At 44.9% G+C, this 20777-nt stretch overlaps 1 protein-coding gene across 11 annotated transcripts in view; it reads right to left on the bottom strand.

Annotated features, from left to right (window-relative positions):
* Positions 1 to 4154: 4154 nt before the first annotated feature.
* ZNF84 (zinc finger protein 84) overlaps positions 4155 to 20777 on the bottom strand; it is a 33740-nt gene continuing 17117 nt past the window's right edge. For 8 of the 11 annotated variants that reach the window (XM_060118963.1, XM_060118962.1, XM_060118960.1 and 5 more), the window contains exons 4-6: positions 18489 to 18615; positions 17574 to 17669; positions 9721 to 15769 (exon numbers count right to left, since the gene is read on the bottom strand). In XM_060118963.1, the coding sequence (XP_059974946.1) occupies positions 13785 to 15769; positions 17574 to 17669; positions 18489 to 18615 (2208 nt within the window). In that variant the 3' untranslated portion in view covers positions 9721 to 13784. Of the gene's footprint in view, positions 4290 to 9024; positions 9142 to 9720; positions 15770 to 17573; positions 17725 to 18488; positions 18616 to 20777 lie in introns of those variants that run through there. The other 3 variants (XR_009534519.1, XR_009534520.1, XM_060118969.1) reach the window with 3 other exon arrangements.

The raw sequence follows: 20777 nt of genomic DNA on the forward strand, positions 1-20777 counted from the left end.
CAATCTGAAGACAGAAACAATGCATTCCATATAAGGGGACAACTGAATGACGGTGGATTTCTCATCTGAAACCATGGTGGCCAGAAAGAGATGGCACAACATTTTTCAAGTGCTGAAAAAAAAAAAAAAACAGAACTGTAAACCCCTAATTCTCTATCTAGCAAAAATGCTTTTCAGAAATGAAGGGAGGGCCTCCCTGGTGGCGCAAGTGGTTGAGAGTCCGCCTGCCGATGCAGGGGATACGGGTTCGTGCCCCGGTCTGGGAGGATCCCATATGCCGTGGAGCGGCTGGGCCCGTGAGCCATGGCCACTGAGCCTGCGCGTCCGGAGCCTGCGTGTCCGGAGCCTGTGCTCCGCAACGGGGGAGGCCACAACAGTGAGAGGCCCGCATACCGCAAAAAAAAAAAAAAAAAAAAAAATGAAGGGAAAATAAAGACCTCCAGATGATGAAGACTTTCAGATGAAGGAAAGCTAGGAATTTGTCACCAGAAGGCCTAACTGTAAAAGACTGGCTAAAGAGGTTCTACAATTATAAAGGAACTGGTAATAAAAGAAAAAACAACAGTGGAAATAAGGGTAAACATAATGGACTGTCCTTCTCATGAGTTTTCAAAATCACATTTGACGGTTGAAACAAAAAATTATAATACCATCTGATGTGGAACTTAAGACAGTTATATTAATGCATGGGGAGGGTAAAGGGACTTAAATGGAGGTAAGGTTTCTGCACGTCAGTCAAAATGGTAAAATGTCAATACCCGTAGACTGTGTTAAGTAGGGTGTGTATATTGTAATACCTAGTGAAACCACACACACACACACACAAAATACATAGAGACACACTCAAAAATACTTTCAACGATTAAAAATAGAATTCTAAAAAATGTTCAAGTAACCCACAGAAAAGCAAGAAAATGGAAAAGAGGTATGAGAAAGAGGGAACAAAAAATGTTTAAAGTCCCAACGAATGTTTATGTACAAAAACAGTACACACACCTATTTAGATGTGATTATACTATATATTTTTTTGCTGTTTTTCCTTCTCTTTCACAAACATACTGAAAATTCTCACTGATTTCTCTTTCCTCTGCCTACAGCCCTCTGTAGGGTCTCCACTCAAATTATCTTCTCACAAAGTCCTTTCAGAACTACTCCATCCAATTGCAGCTTCTCTCACACTCAACTTATTCTACATCATATTGCCCTGTTTTGTTTTTATCATAGTATTTATTTTTACTAGATATCTTCTTCTTTTAAAAAATTTTTAATGATTATTGTCTATCTCCCTTCATTAGAATATAAGCTCCTGAGAGCGGAAACCTATTTGGACCTTTACCTCATTGCCTAGAACTGTGGTACCTGATAGGTAGCACGTGGTATGTATAGGCTCATAAAATATTTTTTGCATAACTGAATATATTCAGTAAGTATCTTTTTGTAAATGTGCACTCTTGTATCAATTTATCATAGGTTAGTCAAATAGATAAGACTTAAATGTTAAAAATAAAACTATAGACAAGTAACAAGACAATTTTATAGTCTATAACATTAAATTTATGAGGTGAAATCTATGCTTTATAGTTGATCTCAATATATGTTTGAAGAATCTTTTTTATCCATGATATTGTAAGTATTCATATAATTGTATATGATGCTTTTATTGTTTCTTATATTGCAATTATAAAATTATCCCTTTTAGAATTTCTATTTTTTAGTGTGATGTAGGGATGCAGTGTTATTGTTTTGTCCAAAATGTTTGGTTGTAGGTCCCCAAAACATATATTGAATAAAACATTATTTTTTTATTTTTTATTTTTTGTTACACGGGCCTCTCACTGTTGTGGCCTCTCCCATTGCGGAGCACAGGCTCCGGTAGTGCAGGCTCAGCGGCCATGGCTCACGGGCCCAGCCGCTCCGCGGCATGTGGGATCTTCCCGGACCGGGGCACGAACCCGTGTCCCCTACATCGGCAGGTGGACTCTCAACCACTGTGCCACCAGGGAAGCCCCTGCTCTTAATTTTTTTTTTTTTTTTTTTCTTTTTGCGGTATGTGGGCCTCTCACTGTTGTGGCCTCTCCCATTGCGGAGCACAGGCTCCGGTAGTGCAGGCTCAGCGGCCATGGCTCACGGGCCCAGCCGCTCCGTGGCATGTGGGATCTTCCCGGACCGGGGCACGAACCCGTGTCCCCTACATCGGCAGGTGGACTCTCAACCACTGTGCCACCAGGGAAGCCCCTGCTCTTAATTTTTTTTTTTTTTTCTTTTTGCGGTATGTGGGCCTCTCACTGTTGTGGCCTCTCCCGTTGCGGAGCACAGGCTCCGGATGCGCAGGCCCAGCGGCCATGGCTCACGGGCCCAGCCGCTCTGCGGCATATGGGATCCTCCCAGACCGGGGCACGAACCCGTATCCCCTGCATCGGCAGGCGGACTCTTAACCACTGCGCCACCAGGGAGGCCCCCCTGCTCTTAATTTTTAAATCAAATTTCTTCAGTGGCCCAGAGATCACACAGGGACAAACCAGAAGTCTTCTGTTCAAATGGGCTCCCAGACTCTGTCACATGAAGCTAACTTTTGAACATATTTTTTAAGAATAAGAATATAAATATATCCCCCTCAGGCTTCTCCTTTTATTGACTAACTTTTTCCTGTTCTATGACCATAGTTTCAGCAGCAGGGATCAGAAGCAAGAGACAAACCAAACCTTATGAGCATGGTGTACAAGTTTTTATGGACACATGTTTTCATTTTCCTTGGGCATATACTGCTGAATCCTGTGGTCAGTACACATTAAACTTTTTAAGAAACTGCCAAACTGTTTTCCAAAGTGGTTGTACATTGTTTTACATTCCCACCAGCGACGTATGAGCGTTCTGGTTCCTCACATCATTACCAACACTTTGTACTGGAGTCTTTTATGTCTGGCCATTCTCAGCTTAATTGTTTCTTCTAAAAACATGAGACAATCCGAATGTCCATCAATGGGTGACTGGATGGACAAACTGGCATAACCATAGAGTGGACTACTCAGCAATTAAAAAACAGACTACCAATACACACAGCACCATGCACAAATTTCAAAAACATCAGGCTGACACAAAGGATTACTTACAGTTCCATTCATATGAAATTCTAGAAAAGACAGAAGTAATCTACAGCATTAGATGAGAGATCAATGGTTGGGGTCAGTGGTGGGAGTGAGATCTGACTGGGAAGAGGCATAAGGGAACGTTTTGAGTGATGGAAATGTTCTAAATCTTGGTGGGAGTGGTGGTTATACAGGCACAGATATTTATCAAAATGCATGGAACTCGGGACTTCCCTGGCGGTCAAGTGGTTAGAACTCCACACTCTCACTGCAAGGGGCCCAGGTTTGATCCCTGGTCGGGGAACTAAGATCCCGCATGCCGCGTGGTGCAGCCAAAAAAGAACAAAAAAGCATGGAACTTGAACTCTACATTAAAATAGGTACATTTTATCAATAAAATTTATTTTTAAAATGTGGTTCTGAAGAAAGAATGAAGATGGATAGACTAAAATTTGTTAAAGGGACAATCTTTAAAATAGCAGGTCTAACCCTGTAGAAAGCAGCAATTGATCAGAGCCTGGGCCCTGTGGAGGACAGATATCGTGTTTTATAAGAGGTAGCAAGTACCCAAGATGCCCTGATGATGCACACATGCCCCAAAAGGTGGGAGGTAAACCCCCCCCCCCAAAGACTTAGGAGCCTGATATCAGTGACGTTTTTAGAAGTTTAGTGAACCAGCAATGCTGGGACAGCCCTCTAAAGTAAGGGATGAGGTACTAAAACTCACACCCCACACCACAAAGACGTACAACACTTTGAATCTGGAAGGCAGTTGGGGACACACTTGGAAATTCTACTGTGAATAATTTGTGGGTATCTTGGAATGCTTCCAGTTTTGAGCAGAGCCCAGAGCAAGAGCTCGGCAGCAAGGCCCAGGGCTTCATCCTCCAGATGAAGCCACATGATGCTGCAGCTCTTGCTGTGTTAGGACCTGAGGCAGGTGGGATGCTGTGGGGAGTCTTCTTCAGTCTCTAATAGAGCTACAAAGCCCTCGGATTCAGTAACAAGGCCATGACTTCTGTGGCAGAGAACGACTCTGCATTGGAGAAACAGATTCTGGCATGCCACACACTCTAATAGAGACCAAGCCTCACCGCTGTGCAGTCATTGACCACTGACGGCCATCCTCAGGTGGATTATCGGGTTCGTTGACTGCTGCTGCAATTCATCGTACTGTGGAAATGATTTATTTGGGACCGGGCCCTGGAAAGTCCAAAAGTAAAATGTTTTAATGGGGAGTCCAGACCCCTATGTCCCTCATGGGGGGCTCCCTATGACCACAGGCCTGGCTCACAGATGCATCAGCACCATCTGAAGGGACCGCTGATGTGCAGCCCCCATTCTGTGAAGACCCTAAAGGACAGTTTTAAGGGAAACCTTCCCAGTGGCCAAAGATTTGAGCAGGACTCTTGGAACCCTGCTTCATGTAGGACGAGGGGTGGCTGGGAACATGGATATGGACCAATTGCTTGGCAGAAGTAACTGACCTGGCTGGTTGTTAGAATCCCAACAGGAACAAAACTGGGACAGCAGGGATAAGGAAATATGAGAGAAAGGTCACGTGGTTGAGCTTGGCACTTTGCTCGTGGACATCAAGCATGTGGGGTTTTGTGTTTCACACTGATGCCGAGAAGAGGCAGAGAAAGAAAACGGGACACGGTGACTCATCTTGTGCGGATCCAATGACCCCTTTTAAGCAAAGATAGTGTAATAATGGGATGGTGATCATGGGTAAGTCCACCAGTGTTAACGTTTATCTGCTTACACAGAAACAGTCAGTGAAATGGCCTGTGGACGGTCCCTAAGTTTTACAGTATGTACTTGTGACCCAATGACAGGGTTTATCCTCAAGGATATCCAGCTTCTATACTTTTTATTACAAAGATAAGACCTTCATAAGCTGTCCCTTTATTTTGGACCTTAAGATCCCCTGATCAGTTAACCACTTCCAAAGGTCTCTATGGGTCCAGCAATTCTGACTACCATCATGGCCTGAACCCACTGCAGTTATAAGAGGGGTGGGGCGGGGGAGCAGCCATTAGCGAATGACCGTAAGGGAGAGACCCTTAGCTCGGGAGCGTCAGCCTGGCGGTTCGAGGTCCCACTGGGCCAACAGTCAGACGCGCAGGGGTCCTGGGTCAGAGAGCGTGGTGAGAGGTGGATCGCAGCCTTCTCCCCAGGGCCCTCCGGGTCCTCCAGCCTTGGGGCTGGTGGGTGAGCTGAGGGCCAGCTGGGTCCTGGGCGCCTGGCTCCCTCGGTGACGACGGCTGGGCAGGGTCTGGGGACCTGGCCCGAGGGCGCCACTAGCTGAGATCTGCCTCTTCAGCCAGGCCTGGGTACCGGCAGGAGGACCCAGACCGGATGCTGGACAAGCACTCTGGGGCAGGGTGACCAGCCCGTGCAGGGACCCTCTGCTCATAGGTAGGCCCTGGACCTTGGGGGCGAAAGTCAAGCCTTGGGACTTTGAACAAGTAAACTAGGGGTAATGATGTTGCTTTGCTCATGGGATTTGTTAAGTGTTAAAAGTCGCCAGGAGGCTTAGAAACAGAACAGAGACTAGCATCTGTTTTGTTAGAGGTTTACAGGAACATCATGACCTGACGGTGACCTAACCCCAGGAACAAACGATCTGACACCAAGAAGTCTGCAACAGCTACCCAGGCCCCTCCCTCACCTTTCCTATAAAAGGGCTTTGGGGAAAGCTTTCCAGGAGTTCAGGGTTTTTAAGGCATGAGCCACCTGTCGCCTTGCTTGGCCCTGCAATAAACCTTCCTCTGCTCCAAACTCTGACGTTTTGTTATTGTTGGGCCTCACTGTGCTGTCGGGTACATGGACTTATGTTCAGTGACACAGTAACCATGCCCACCTAGCTTCTCGAAACTAAATTCTGCTACCAGGACTGCTCCCTCCCAGAATCCTACACTCCCCTCTGATAGCAGGGGTCTCACTTCAGCGGCAGCATCTCCCCTCTTCACTCTTAGCCGATAAGCACATTTTCTTTTATAAGATTCAATTTATCAAAAATTCTAGACCTGGCATAACGTAAAAGCAAGCAGATCCGTGGTTAGGGCTGGTATGGGGGGGCAGTTTGGAAAACAAGCACATTGTTATAGGATGCTGGGACTCCCATCTCCCTGTAGTGTCTCAGTGTCCGGGTAAAAGAAGTGTCTTCTGGTCCCTCTTGGGGGTCAAAATTGGAGGAATTGGTGAGTGAATTACTCATGATAAATCTAGATCAACAATCATATTTCTTTAAATACTTATGCCAAGGAATTTCTGGTGCCTTAGGATTGGCCTCTGCCATGTCCAGCTTTCAGCTAATTAACTGAACAGAAACAAAGGTACTGACAGATCAACAAAATCAAAATCTTGTTCACTGTAAAAGCTAATTAATAAACTTCTGCCAAGATGGAACAAGAATAAAAGGGAATTCACTAATATTATTAATGAAAAATTCAGAACTTCCCTGGTGGCTCAGTGGTTGAGAATCTGTTTGCCAGTTCAGGGGGACACAGGTTCGATCCCTGGTCCAGGAAGATCCCACATGCCGCAGAGCAACTAAGCCCATGTGCCACAACTACTGAGCCTGCGCTCTAGAGCCCATAAGCCACAACTACTGAGCCCGTGTGCCGCAACTACTGAAGCCCACGCGCCTAGAGCCTGTGCTCCGCAACAAGAGAAGCCACCGCAGTGAGAAGTTCACGCACCGCAATGAAGAGTAGCCCCTGCTCACTGAAACTAGAGAAAGTCTGCGTGCAGAAACAAAGACCCAACGCAGCCAAAAAAAAAAAAAAAAGAATTTTTCAAAAAGAAAAATCAACATAACTACAGATACAGAGATTCCAAAATTAGTATGAAAATACCTATAACTTGATGTCAATAAATGTGTAACTGACTAGAAAAGCAGCCTCCCCAAACTTCCTGAATAATCTATAAAGTAGTGTGCAGCAAAGTGAGTCCTATGCTACCTTTGTGGTAAGTTGCTAACCCTTCACAGGGTGTCGCCCAGCCTCTGGGATGCGTGTAGTGCATCAGGTCCCCAGGCTGCTGGCCACCTCATGTGCATCCTGCTTGACTGGAGGGATTTCACTGCCTCAGTGGAGCATGCTGATGTTCTATGCACATCCAGATAGTCTGGATCTCTTCAGACTATATTATGACAGCCCTGGGATAACACCGAGTGTGTAATGCTGTCTGCTCCATGGTAATGCAAACATTTCCTGATCCTTTTTCCTGAGCAGGATAAAAAGAGCGCTCTTGTCAAATCAAAGGCTGCATGCCATGTACCCAAGGGCACGTAAATCTGCTACAGAAACAAGGCCACGTGTGCAAGTTGGACCACTACTTGGCTATGGTCTAGCCTAGTGTTTAGCCTATAGTCATTCTCTAGGATAACCCGGGCTATGCTACCGAATCAAACAGGGGCATGATAGGGACACCCCCCAGGCACCCTTCAGGTCTTTAAGAACAGCACTAATCTCTGCCACCCTCCCTCTCAGCCCCTACCTGGAAGGCAGTAGTGGTTTTTTTAAAAAATAAATTTATTTATTTTGGCTGAGTTAGGTCTTCGTTGCTGCACGCGGGCTTCCTCTAGTTGCTGTGAGCGGGGGCTACTCTTCGTTGTGGTGCGCGGGCTTCTCATTGCGGTGGCTTCTCTTGTTGCGGAGCATGGGCTCTAGGCGCATGAGCTTCAGTAGTTGTGGCACGCGTGTTCAGTACTTGTGGCTTGCGGGCTCTAGAGCACAGGCTCAGTAGCTGTGGCTCGCGGGCTCTAGAGCGCAGGCTCAGTAGTTGTGGCGCACGGCCTTAGTTGCTCTACGGCATGTGGGATCTTCCTGGACCAGGGCTCGAACCCGTATCCCCTGCATTGGCAGGCGGATTCTTAACCACTGCACCACCAGGGAAGTCCCAGTATTGTTTTTATTTACTACCTTATCTGGGGAGTAAGTTTCAGAGCCATCCATCTGGCCTTCCCCACCATGGTGGCCCTTAACCAAAGGCCAGGGATCCAAGGCAAGGGTTACTCTAATTGCCAAGAATGTCCACCCCATCCAACAGCACAGAGCCTCTCTCACCATGGCTGATTTGGCCACTACGGAGTGTCTAAAATAAGAGACCAAGACTGAGCCCCAGTACAGCACCATTCCTTGGGGAGACCAACTGGCACTTGACTATGTTGGCCCTCAAAAGGCTGGTGTGTTTCTCATAGGAGAGACACATATTCCAGGTATGCGTTTTCTTTTCTGCCCAGAGGGCCTCAGCCAGCACCACTATCCAGAGGCTTATGAAATGTCTGCTCAGCCAGTATGGGATCCCACATACGCTGCATCAGACCAGAGGACCCACTTTGCAGCCAAAGGGTGTGCAAGACTATGCTCAGCACAAAAGGACCCACTGGGTGCACCTGTAGCTGCTTGTGCAAGAGAGCTTTGGAACAGCCTAGTGAAAGCACAGCTGAAGCCCCAGCTCAGAAGCAATATTCTGTCAGGACAGGGTGCCACCTTTCAAAGTGCAGCCTATGAATTGGACAAAAGCCCTTTATATGGTGCTGTGTCCTCAAAGTAGAACCCATGGGTCTGGGTGCTGAAGTGAGGGTAGGCCTCACCTACCACCACTACCAACGACCCTCCAGGGGCCTTTGTGCTTCCAATACCATCCACTCTGGGCTCTGCAGAGTTAGAGGTCTTGAACCCCCAAAGGGACACACGTTTCACAGGGACAGAGCATCTTCCACTTAATTATAAGAAGCCCATGACCTGGGGACTGTGTGCCTGTACCCGGTGACCATCAGGTGAGCGAAGCCGTGGTCTCTGCAGGGGTGTCTGACACACCACAGGGAGAACAGGTGCTGCTACAGCTGGGCCGGGAGGAGTCTGAGTGGACTCGGGTGACCCACCGTGGGGCTTCCTGGGGCTTCCTTGCCCACTTGTGACAGTACCTGGAGAAACTCAGCAGCTGGGATCTGAGAAGGGCACGGTGACCAGGCCTCAGACGCCCCTCAGGTTCTCGATGTGGCTCATGCTGACGCCAGCATGGGTGGTAGCTGTGTGAGAATCTGGAATGGGTAACAGATGAGAGGAAACAACTGCAACAGGAGGGCTATAGTTTGTCCTGATCTCCCTTTTGTTCGTCTCTCTTTAGACACACCCAGCACTGGGAAGGGATGCTCTGTGCAGTCATGGAGATGCACCACCCAGGTCCCTCTTCAGGGAACGACCTTCTGCCCAGCAGCAGGGATGCACCCCCCCTCGCCAGCGTGTCCAGATTTGGCCTCAGGGGGAAAAGAGCCGCTTCACCTGAGGTCACTCCCTTCCCAGGGCAGCCTGCCTCTGCTGACTGACCACTCAGGGCTGTAAGGGCCTGAGCATCCTGGCCAAATACGAGATGCTCTTACGAGTGATGCTTGCTTCAGCACCCCCGCCGGCCCGGCCAAGGTCTCCACAACCTACAGCGCACTGTCACCTCTTCCTCTGACCAATCCTTTCCTTTCAATTCTCCCATCACTTCATGCTGATCCTCAATAAACATCTTGCACCCCCAACTTCATCTCAGTATCTGCTTCCAGAAGCCCCAACTTACGACACGGCCTGACCTCGCTGTTAGTTGGGTTGTAACAAACACAACTTGAACCAGCTGAAGCAAACATGGGGATTTATTAGAAGGATGTTTGGGATATCTCACAGAACAATCCAACAACCAAGGCAGGAAAAAGGGCAGAGATGAACCCAGACATCAAGACAAGAACCAGATTCTGGGGCGCAGCCAGGGTGCTCATGACTTTGCTTCCATGGTGGCTTCACTCTTCTCTCTCATTGCAGACTACACTTCCCCATGTGGTAGAAAACACAGCCACTGACACCACCCACATTTATGTACTAAAGCTTCAGTTGCTAAAATTATACAGACAAACAAGATAGTCCCAGCTTTCCAGAAGCTTTCTAATGGGAAAGATAAAACATGCAATGAAAATACCACCAGTGACAAATACATGTACAGGTTCACATATGCTGAAGAGGCGTTAACAAGTAACAAAGGGCATTTCGCTGGCAGTAGATTTGCAAAAAGCATACAATGAGATTGTAGAAATCTCAAGGAACTGCGAGTAGTTCAAGAAAGCCAAAAAACTACTGTGTAAGAGGAAAGATAAAGTATTCAGAAATGATGTGTAAAAGTCCTCATGTACCACAGCATATTACACCTTAAGTCCACAATTAGCGACACGATACATCAGCACAGGAGTACATAATCAGAATTGCATCTTAAAATAACTACTATGTATAAGTGCAAAAAATGGACTAAAAAAGGATGAAAGTAAAGGGGCCAAAAATATGCAAATACAGCCGCAAGGGTCATGGCTGAGTTAGCTTATCAGCATGTGGGCCAGGACCAGGTGCTCAACATCTGAAAGCTTGTCAGTACCATGTTTGTAGACTAACAAACTCATTGAAATTGACATCCTGGGCACGTATTGCTGGAATAAATGACCAAATGACTGAGGTCCCAAGTGTAGAATCCAAATATCTATGCATGTATATTCTATGTAATACAGGTATTGGTAGATAAATCTGGTATTCTTTAGGTTCATTTTATTTCGGGGCTCTACAAGTGATGTTCTTGAAACCAAAATGTCAGGAACACATGGACCCATACAGATAACTGTCAGAAGATATCAAAGCCCACAAAGAAAGGCTGAACACAAGGCAGTCCTGAGACAGGTCTCAAAATTCACAGACGGGACCTCCAGAAGATCCACTACTTAGTAAAAGGGATACAACAGAAATTGTGCTCTGCAGGATCGTCCCCAGGCCAGCGGAGGGAACTGGGTGGTGAAACAGGAAAGGAAAGGAGATGCTCCTCCTCATGTATTCAATCTCACTGTAATTTATTGTGCTTCATGAAACTGCAAGTAAATCCAGTCTAACTTTAAAAGTGGTTTTCTTCTTGATGTGGGGTTTGTGGTAGGATCAATGAGGGGAAATGTGGAGACACATTCTTTTGTGGTTTACCAAGGTAATTTTAAAACACGACACTAAGAATCTCCAATTTCAGAATCAGAGCCCTCTTGTGACCCTTCAGAAGAGAGAGCTCCCAGTGAATTCTACACAACACACCTGGGTCTCCACCTCAGGTACTTTGATAAACAAAACCTCTGCTGCCAGCATCAGCCCTCCTGATGACTAACACCAGACCCTTAGAAAACACATTTGCTCTTGGGATTCAATCAAGAGGCTAGTGCTGAAGTTCCATCAACTCGTAAAGGAAGTTCTAAGCTTAAGTACTTAATAGTTAACAGAATAATCTAGAATAGGAGTGAGCAAAATTAGAAAGTTTTTAGACAACAGACTCCCGAGCTCAATCCAAGACCTAACGAATCAACCTCTAGGCTGAGGAAAGAGACCCAGGATAGATGGAAAGGAAAAAATGGAAAAACACCACAAAGTAAAACACCACACTGTAACTACTTGTTCCCTCACCTGGTAAAATGACCTTCAGGTATTAGGAAGAAAAGTAGGAAGTCCATAAATTTGAGTATGAATAAAAATTTGGGAAATGGGACTTTTAAAAATTACCACATGGAAAAAAAGGATTATCTGGCTGTTGAAATTCTGGAACAATGGTTCACAAAATTATTATCATTTATTAAAAGTCCCAATTTTCGGGCTTCCTGGTGGCGCAGTGGTTGAGAGTCCGCCTGCCGATGCAGGGGACACGGGTTCATGCCCCGGTCCGGGAAGATCCCACATGCCGTGGAGTGGCTGGGTCCGTGAGCCATGGCTGCTGAGCCTGTGCGACCGGAGCCTGTGCTCCACAACGGGAGAGGTCGCAACAGTGAGAGGCCCGCGTACCACAAAAAAAAAAAAAAAAAAAAAAGTCCCAATTTTCCAACCGTGATGTAAAATTGGTAATTAGAGGGAAAAATACTGCTAGAATCAAAGGTACCATACACCACACTGATAAAACAACTTATGCATGAGAGAAGGCCTGATTTTCCCAAGTTTGGAAACAAGGCCAATCCTGGACTTTTCTGAATTTCACCATCACACAAAAAATACAGTTGACTTTGTCAAGCAACATTATAGGGAGATTACTACAAAATTCTAAATAAGCTCAGGAATAGTTCATGCATTTTCAAAAGGAACCACACTTATGCAATGGTAACTTTCCCATGTGCATGATGTAACAGGTGAAAGGCCGGTGAAACACAAATATTTCAAATGATGAAATAATAAAAAACCTGTTTCCTAATACTTGTCCACTAATCACAGAAATCTGCAGGAAGGCAAAATAGGCTTCCTTGAATACGTCAAAAATATACTTCTCACCACAAAATTCTCAAATAACTGGTTTCTGCATCTAATTTTTTTACAAGATATCTTACGGAACACGAAAAACATAATGGCAGCACACAGTATCCATGCTATTTCATCACAGTAAGTTAAAATACAAGTTGTACTTGGGTGACATGGCACTTACGATACCAGGGGGCACCGCACTCCGTGAGGAGAGGGTCCCACCGTTTAGGGTGAGCGCAGAGCCGCAGTCCACACACCTCCTCTCCTCTGCTCATGAGTCACTTGTGCTGTTCTGCGGTTCTGCCCTTGAATACTTGTTAACCAGGTTTTATATAAACTGCTTCTCAGACTCTGGGGATGCAAAAGACTTTATATAATGTTGGCTTTTGTTACTAAAGAGAAAGGTCAGTGACAACAATAGACCCTTTTATAAACCAACAAATCATAAGGAAAAGGAAATGTGGTGATATTACCCATGCTACTTACTGAGCAACAAGACATGTATGAGTTACCATTTTTATAGTAACATTAAAATAGAAAAACCAGTGGCATGTGATGTGTCTTGACAGACATCAGAGGCACTACAAGGCATGTGCATCTCATGCTCCCAATTACATTACCATATGCAATTCCTAAATGCAAAACACGTTATGTGACACAGGAAAATAAGCCACAATTACATACCACTGAGAAATTTCTCATTTAGATATTCCAGTGACTCAATTTAGTCACATATTTTTAAAAACTTCATACTTCTGCCTAAATATCATTTAGAATTGGGTATTTTTGGTACCCATGTCTATAAAGAATGCATGGCTTTCCATTATAGCATTATTTCTAGGGGCACATATTCCTAATGTTTTCAAATTGTTAGGTTTACCCACAGAATACAATATGGTGGGGTTACTTGCTGAAGATCGTCCCATATTTAGTATTTTCATCGATTTTCATTCCTGAGGGCATCTTTTTGTGTACAATGAGCTTCATTTCTTGATGAAAATATTATCTCACTTGCTGTGTTCATGAAGTTTTTCCTTAACTCACTGGACTAGGATTCATTCCCAGTGGGAAAGTTTCTGACAGCTAATGAGATCTGATCTCTGGAAGACTTCCTGATATTCACAGCATTCTTCTTTGCTGTTAGTTCTCTGCTGTGTAAGGTTTGAGTATGATTTGAAAGGTTTTTGAAATCCACTGCATTTCATAGCGTCATTCACCTCTATGCATTTTAACATGTAATAATAAACACATTAATCTGCTGAACCTCACTTAAGAGTTCTTACCCTAAACAGGGACTCAGACATGTAACGTGATGCGACTCTTACCTGGAAGATTTACCATAACTACATCTTCTGAAGTACAATGCGGTTAAGATCTCTGTCAAAGACTAGTGTTAATGCCATTCCTAGGACTTCTTTACTGTATGAGTTCTCCGATGATTAATGAGCTGTGACTTTTGGGAGAAGGCTTTCCCACATTCACTGCACTGATAAGGTTTCTCTCCAGTATGAATTCTCTGATGATTAACAAGCTGTGACTTCTGAGAGAAGGCCTTCCTACATTCACTGCATCCATAGGGTTTCTCTCCTGTGTGGGTTCTCTGATGTGGTATGAGGTGCGACTTCCGAGAGAAGGCTTTGCCACAGTCGCTGCACTCAAAGGGCTTCTCTCCTGTATGTGTCCTCTGATGATTGATGAGACTTGACCTCTCCCTGAAGGCTTTCCTACATTCACTGCACTCATAAGGTTTTTCTCCTGTATGAGTTCTCTGATGTCTAATTAGTTCTGATTTCTCAAAGAAAGCTTTCTGACAAAGAGTGCATCCATAAGGTTTCTCTCCTGTGTGAATTCTCTGGTGAATGTTGAGCTGTGACTTCTGGGAGAAGGCTTTTTCACAATCCCTGCATTCATAAGGTTTTTCTCCTGTGTGCGTTCTATGATGAGTTGCCAGACTTGACTTCTCGCCAAAGGCTCTCCCACACTCACTGCATTCATAGGGTTTCTCTCCTGTGTGAGTCCTCTGATGTGAAATGAGATGTGACTTCTGACAAAAGGCTCTCCCACACTCACTGCACACATAGGGTTTCTCTCCTGTATGAATTCTCTGATGATTAGTGAGGCTTAGTTTTTCACTGAAAGCCTTCCCACATTCACTGCATTCATAGGGTTTTTCACCTGTGTGAGTTCTCTGATGTCTGACAAGCTGGGATTTCCTACTGAAGGCCTTCCCACATTTAGTGCATACAAAGGGTTTCTCTCCGGTGTGTGTCATCTGATGTGATAAGAGGTGTGACTTCTGGGAGAAAGCTTTCCCACACTGGACACACCCATGAGGCTTCTCTCCTGTATGGGTTCTCTGATGGTTAATAAGACTGGACCTCTCTCTGAAGGCTTTCTGACACTCACTGCATTCATAGGGTTTCTCTCCAGTATGAATTGTCTGATGTCTAATGAGCTCTGATTTCTCAAAGAAGGCTTTTCTACAATCACTACATCCATAGGGTTTTGTTCCTGTGTGGGTCCTGTGATGTGTGACGAGCTGTGATTTCCTGCTGAAGGCTTTCCCACATTCTCTGCATTCAAAAGGTTTCTCTCCTGTGTGAGTCCTCTGATGATTGATGAGATTTGACTTTTCACTAAAGGCTCTCCCACATTCAGTGCATCCATAGGGCTTCTCTCCAGTGTGTGTCCTCCAGTGTGATATGAGGTGTGACTTCCGGGAGAAGGCTTTCCCACACTCACCACATTCATAGGGTTTCTCTCCTGTATGTGTCCTCTGATGGGATGTCAGCTGTGACTTCTGGGAGAAGGCTTTCCCACACTGGCTACAACTGTAAGGCTTCTCTCCTGTGTGCGTTCTGTGATGTGTAATAAACTGTGACTTCTGGGGAAAGGTTCTGCCACATTTACCACAGCCGTAGGCTATTTCTCTTACGTGTCTGCTCTGATGTTTAATGAGACTTGATTTCTTACTGAAGCGTTTCCTACATTCACTGCATTCATAGAGCTTCTCCCCTAAACGGGTTCTGTGATATATGATAATCTGTGACTTCTTACAGCTAGCTTTATCATACTTATCACATTCATAGTATTTTAACCAAGTATCAGTTTCCTCAGTCTTGGTATGGAGAAACAATTTATCAAATACATTTAAGTCAGCTGGTTCTGTTTTTCCATAATCTGCTTTTGGAATAAGTAAATCTATATGATGTTTTAAAATTAATCCACCTATGTCACCTTCACTGTTTGATTTCCTTAAAGGAACAAAGTTCATGCTCAGATTGAAATTTTTTCCAAGTGCATCACATTCTTGATCTTGTTTCATATTTTTAAGCTTCTCTTGGTTATCCTTGTGCCAAGTGATGTGACCATTTACTTGCAAGGCTTGTTCTAGGAAAAAAAAAATCCTGTGAACCCTTCTATAGTTGTGCTTACTGAATAAAACCTAGAAATGCTATCTGAGGGAATGAATGCCTTTTAAAGCTTAGTTTCCCAGTCTGAATACAATGTCTATCCTCTAGGTATTGAAAAAAATTTAAACGCTGTAAACAAGAACAGAAAGCAGACAGTAGATTAAGTTTGAATGGAGTCGACCACCAACTTGGCGGAAAAGGGGAAACAGCTGAACAGGCCACATGGGATCGCTCCATGGGTCCTCAGCCTCACCTGCTCCCTCAGCTACACTCAGAGGACACTGCAGCTCGAGCTGACTGTGGGGCCCGCCCCAGGTGCCCATATCTCTCCACCAAGACCTTCCGTGGGCTGCAAGTGCACGTCTGGGCCATGTGCAGGGATGCTAAACACTCTGGAGCCCTAATGTTCCCTGCAGTAGTGCTCAGTCACTGAGAGACAGGAGGGTTACGGTGATACCAGCTTCCTGGTCCCTCAGAGCGTTCCCAGCAGCACACCCTTTGTGCATTCCTCCCCCGCCCCATCTCACTTCCCCTTCTCCCACTAACACTGTGGGGTCACAGCCCCACTAAGTTCTTGCACTCAGATAAGTATCTCAGGGTCTGTTTTTGAGGGGCCTTGAAGTAAGTCAATATCACAGCAAGGAAAGAGGAGGGAAGTCCAGCTGATCAGAGCACTGCTGGATGCTTGGTGGTGCCACATAAGACAACTTACAAAAGGAGATGAGAACCTGGATCTATCTAGCAATTTGAGAAGTTCAAGATTAGGCCCAGTTTTAAGTGGGAATTGAGAAGTCTTTAAAAAGATGTTTTCCAAAGGGCAAAAAACTTAAATAATAAGAAAACATGTTAGGAAGAGATAATTCCAGGTACTCCATGGTGTCTAAACCACAGAAAAAGCACACCGGAACCTAATTTAAAAAGGGAAGATGGGACTTCCCTGGTGGCACAGTGGTTAAGAATCTGCCTGCCAGTGCACGGGACACGGGTTTGAGCCCTGGTCTGGGAAGATCCCACATGCCACGGGATCAACTAAGCAACTAAGCCTGTGCACAACTCCTGAGCCTGCGAGCCACAACTACTGAGCCCACATGTCACAACTATTGAAGCCTGCGCACCTAGAGCCCGTGCTCCGCAACAAGAGAAGCCACCACAATGAGAAGCCTGCGCACCGCAACAAAGAGTAGCCCTTGCTCTCTGCAACTAGAGAAACCCCACGCACAGCAATGAAGACCCAACGCAGCCAAAAATAAATAAATAAATAAATTTGTTTAAAAATTTTTAAAAAAATGATTGTGCTACATTCCTTTAAAAAAAGGTGGGGGGGAGAAATGGACCAATGGTTTGGGAGGAACAAAAATCCATTTTCTGACATAATGAGACTGAACAGAGAGCGCTTCATGCCAGAGATGCCCAAAGTGAGGGAAAATAAAGCCCTGGTGGACAAGCACAGGTGTCTCTGACCACAGAAGGAGGGAGGACAGAAGAAGATTAACCACATCAGGGGACAGAATACCTAACGAGAAGTCAAAGTCCCAGATGTGACAGACAGGGAATAACATCATGGCCCAGACCAGCTGGAAATATATCACTTCAAGCTATGAGCAAAGAAGTCACATGTAAATGTGCTTTACCTGAGTAGCTCACATCAACTGTTCTGAATCGCCATCAAAGGTTGGAGATTTTGAGAAGAGCTCTCTAAAGCACATTTCAAAGATACCAAACCTACCCAGCTGAGACTGAACTTCCACATTCTCCCCTCGGTCTGGTCCTCATACACTCACCTGGAGAGTCTGAACCTGGAATTTCTCCATCTCCTGTCCACGGCTCTTCTCCGTGCTCCAACTTGAGGATGACACCAGGTTTCATAACTTCATACCCTGTTCAGGGGAAATCACAAAGGCCTTGGCCCCCACTGCTTGGCCTCTGGGGCCTCTGAAGAATGAGCAAGGTTTGGCATTAGTTGGCCCAGTGAAGCCACCCATCTGAATATCAACAGAGTAAATAATTCTCAGAGGAAAGGTAATGGTCTCCTCAGTGGCTAATAAGGTCTAAGAATCTTTGACTTCTATAATTCAAGTCCAAAACCATAAACCGTTCAGAGACACTGTAGCCGGTCTGCCTGGGTTCAAATTCGGGCTCTTTCATTTACTAGCTGTCAGTCTTTGCAAAAGTTACTTAACCTCCTTTGCCTCAATTTCCTCATTAGAATAAAAAAAAGAAAAAAAGGAAAGTAACACACCTGCCACACAGGATTGCTCTTATGATTAAGTGAGCCAATATATGTACGATATGTGAAATACAGTTAATTACATGCTTCAGGAGCTACCACTACCACTGTTACTATTAGCTTCAGAGGCTGCACAATGAAATTAAGACTTCATTATTGGAAGGTGAGATCCAAATACTTTCCCTGGAGTCACAGTCCAAGAACTTTGATCTCCTAAATTTAGGTCCAAAATCATTAAAAAATTTGGAAGTCCCAGAGCTCTCAGCAACTAAAAAAGAACAAGCAGGTACTAGACACAATATGAGGTCCTCTGGCAAGTTTCCTTTTTTTTTTTTTTCTTTTTTTTTGGCCACACTCACGGCTTGCGGGATCCTAGTTCCCCAAACAGGGATCGAACTTTTGCCCTCTGCAGTCGAAGCAGAGTCCTAACTGCTGGACTGCCAGGGAATTCCTAGGCAGCTTCTCTTACCTAGTGACACGAGGCTGCTATAGTTCTCCAACATGACATCCTTGTATAAGTCCTTCTGATAAGGGGCCAGTAGTTGCCATTCCTTCTGGGTGAAGTCCACAGATAAATCTTCAAATGAGAATGACCCCTGTAAGAGCACAATCCCAGTGAATCAGAAGGAGGTATCACTAGGTAATGTGGGAAAGAAGTACCAGAGCTTGAGCACATCATTCTCACCAAGGCAAGTTACAGAATGTCTACTGGGTCCCTAGTTTTGCACTCTTATTTTGTGAGATAAAATGCCATGATGCATTCTTTCATCCTTCCACTTACATGAGAACTGAAATACACGACTTTAAATCTTCCAAACCACCAAAAAAATATTTACTGAACCTCAAATCTGGCACCAGAAGAGATGACAGCAAAAGACAGATAATAAAGTAGTATCCTAAGAAACTGCTCAGTTTGTAGACAGCTGCAAACATGTACACCTATAAATAAAAGAAACTGCTTTAAGAGCTGAGACAGAAAGACAGGGAGGGCATGACATGCGTCAGGAGCAGGGAGCATGGCACTCCACCTGTGGTCACATCAGCCTCTACTGAAGAGGTGAAGCTTGAAACGAGTTTTAGGAAATTAGTAGTGCTTTCTACAGAAAAGGGGATGCAAGAGCATTCTGAGAGATAGCAGCTCCAATATGGGACCCCGCACTGCTGGGGCTGAGGTGGTACCAACAGTGCAGTCAGACAAGGCCACAGGGCGTGGGGTAGTGACTGGACTGCAGGCCACAGTGGGGGCAGGGCAGACGTGGTGACCACACCGCCTTCTTGCTGCTGACAGTTAGCCACTAGAGCTTTTACAGGATGGAAATGATATAACCAAATTAAACTTTTAGAAAGGTATCTGGATTTTAGATCAAGATGGATTTCTGTCCCAAAGTCTCCTAAGACGACAAGAAAGCACAAACACTCTTTTAAAAATCCAGAATACTGTCAGAGAATAAGAAACAGCACATCACAGACTTTGAGAGTAGCAAGGGAATCTGAAAGACAGTCCATAGAAAGTATCCATTTTGAGCAACCAAGAGAGAAAAACTTGAGAACGGACAGAGCTCAGGTCACTGCAAGACAAAGCAAATGATGTCATGGGAGTCCCAGAAAGAGAAAAGAAAGAGCATGGTGGACAAAAAGTCTCAAGAAATGGGCTAAATGAGGCTAAACCGTCCCCCAAATTTGGCAAAAGATATAAGCCTGCAGATTCAACAAGCTCAGTGAACACCCCAACTGGATAAACACAAAGAAATCCATGACCAATCACATCACAACCAAACTGCTACAAGATGAAGACAAAATCACATCACTTATAGGGAACAGTGATTCAAATGACTGCAAATGTCTTATTAAATAGCAAAGAGGCCAGAAGGAAGCACTGAAAGGAAAGACCTGCTAAGACAGAATTCTGTAGCCAGCTTCAATGTTCATCAGGAATAGAATGAGAGGAACTTCCCTGGTGGTACAGGGGTTAAGAATCCACCTGCCAATGCAAGGGATGTGGGTTCAATCCCTGGTGCAGGAAGATCCCACATGCCGTGTAGCAACTATGCCCATGTGCCACAACTACCAAGCCTGAGCTCTAGAGCCTGCAAGCCACAACTACTGAGCCTGTGTGCCACAACTACTGAGCCCGTGTGCCACAACTACTGAAGCCCGAGCACCTAGAGCCCATGCTCCACAACAAGAGAAGCCACCACAATGAGAAGCCTGCACTCCGCAATGAAGAGTAGCCCCCGCTTACCACAACTAGAGAAAGCCTGTGTGTAGCAACGAAGACCCAATGCAGCCAAAAATAAATAACTAAAGTAAAATAAATAAATTTATATTAAAAAAAAAGGAATAGTGTGATAATACTTTCTTATGAAGAAAAACTAAGAGAATTCAAGGGTAGCAGACCTGTTCTAAAAGATTTACTAGTGGAAAATCTTCAGATGGACATGATACCAGAAGGCAAGTTAAAAAAATCGAGAATGAAGAAAGAACAGAAATGGCAAATATATGGGCAAATAAAATACACTATTCTCCTCTTCAGTTCTTTAAATATGTTTCATGGTTGACAGCAAAAATCGTAATGTTTTCTGATGGAGTTTTCAGTGTATGCAGGTGTAAGACGGTTACGATATAAAGGAAAGAGGGTGAGGGGCCTAGACAGTGGTGAGGTTTCTACATTCCTATTGAAGGGGCAAAATAAAATTTAAAACTTTGCACTTCAACCAACGTAACTGAAAAATGAAATGACAAGCCACAGACTGAAAAA

The sequence above is a fragment of the Mesoplodon densirostris genome, chromosome 15, assembly GCF_025265405.1.
Source record: "Mesoplodon densirostris isolate mMesDen1 chromosome 15, mMesDen1 primary haplotype, whole genome shotgun sequence".
Lineage (NCBI taxonomy): Eukaryota > Metazoa > Chordata > Mammalia > Artiodactyla > Ziphiidae > Mesoplodon > Mesoplodon densirostris.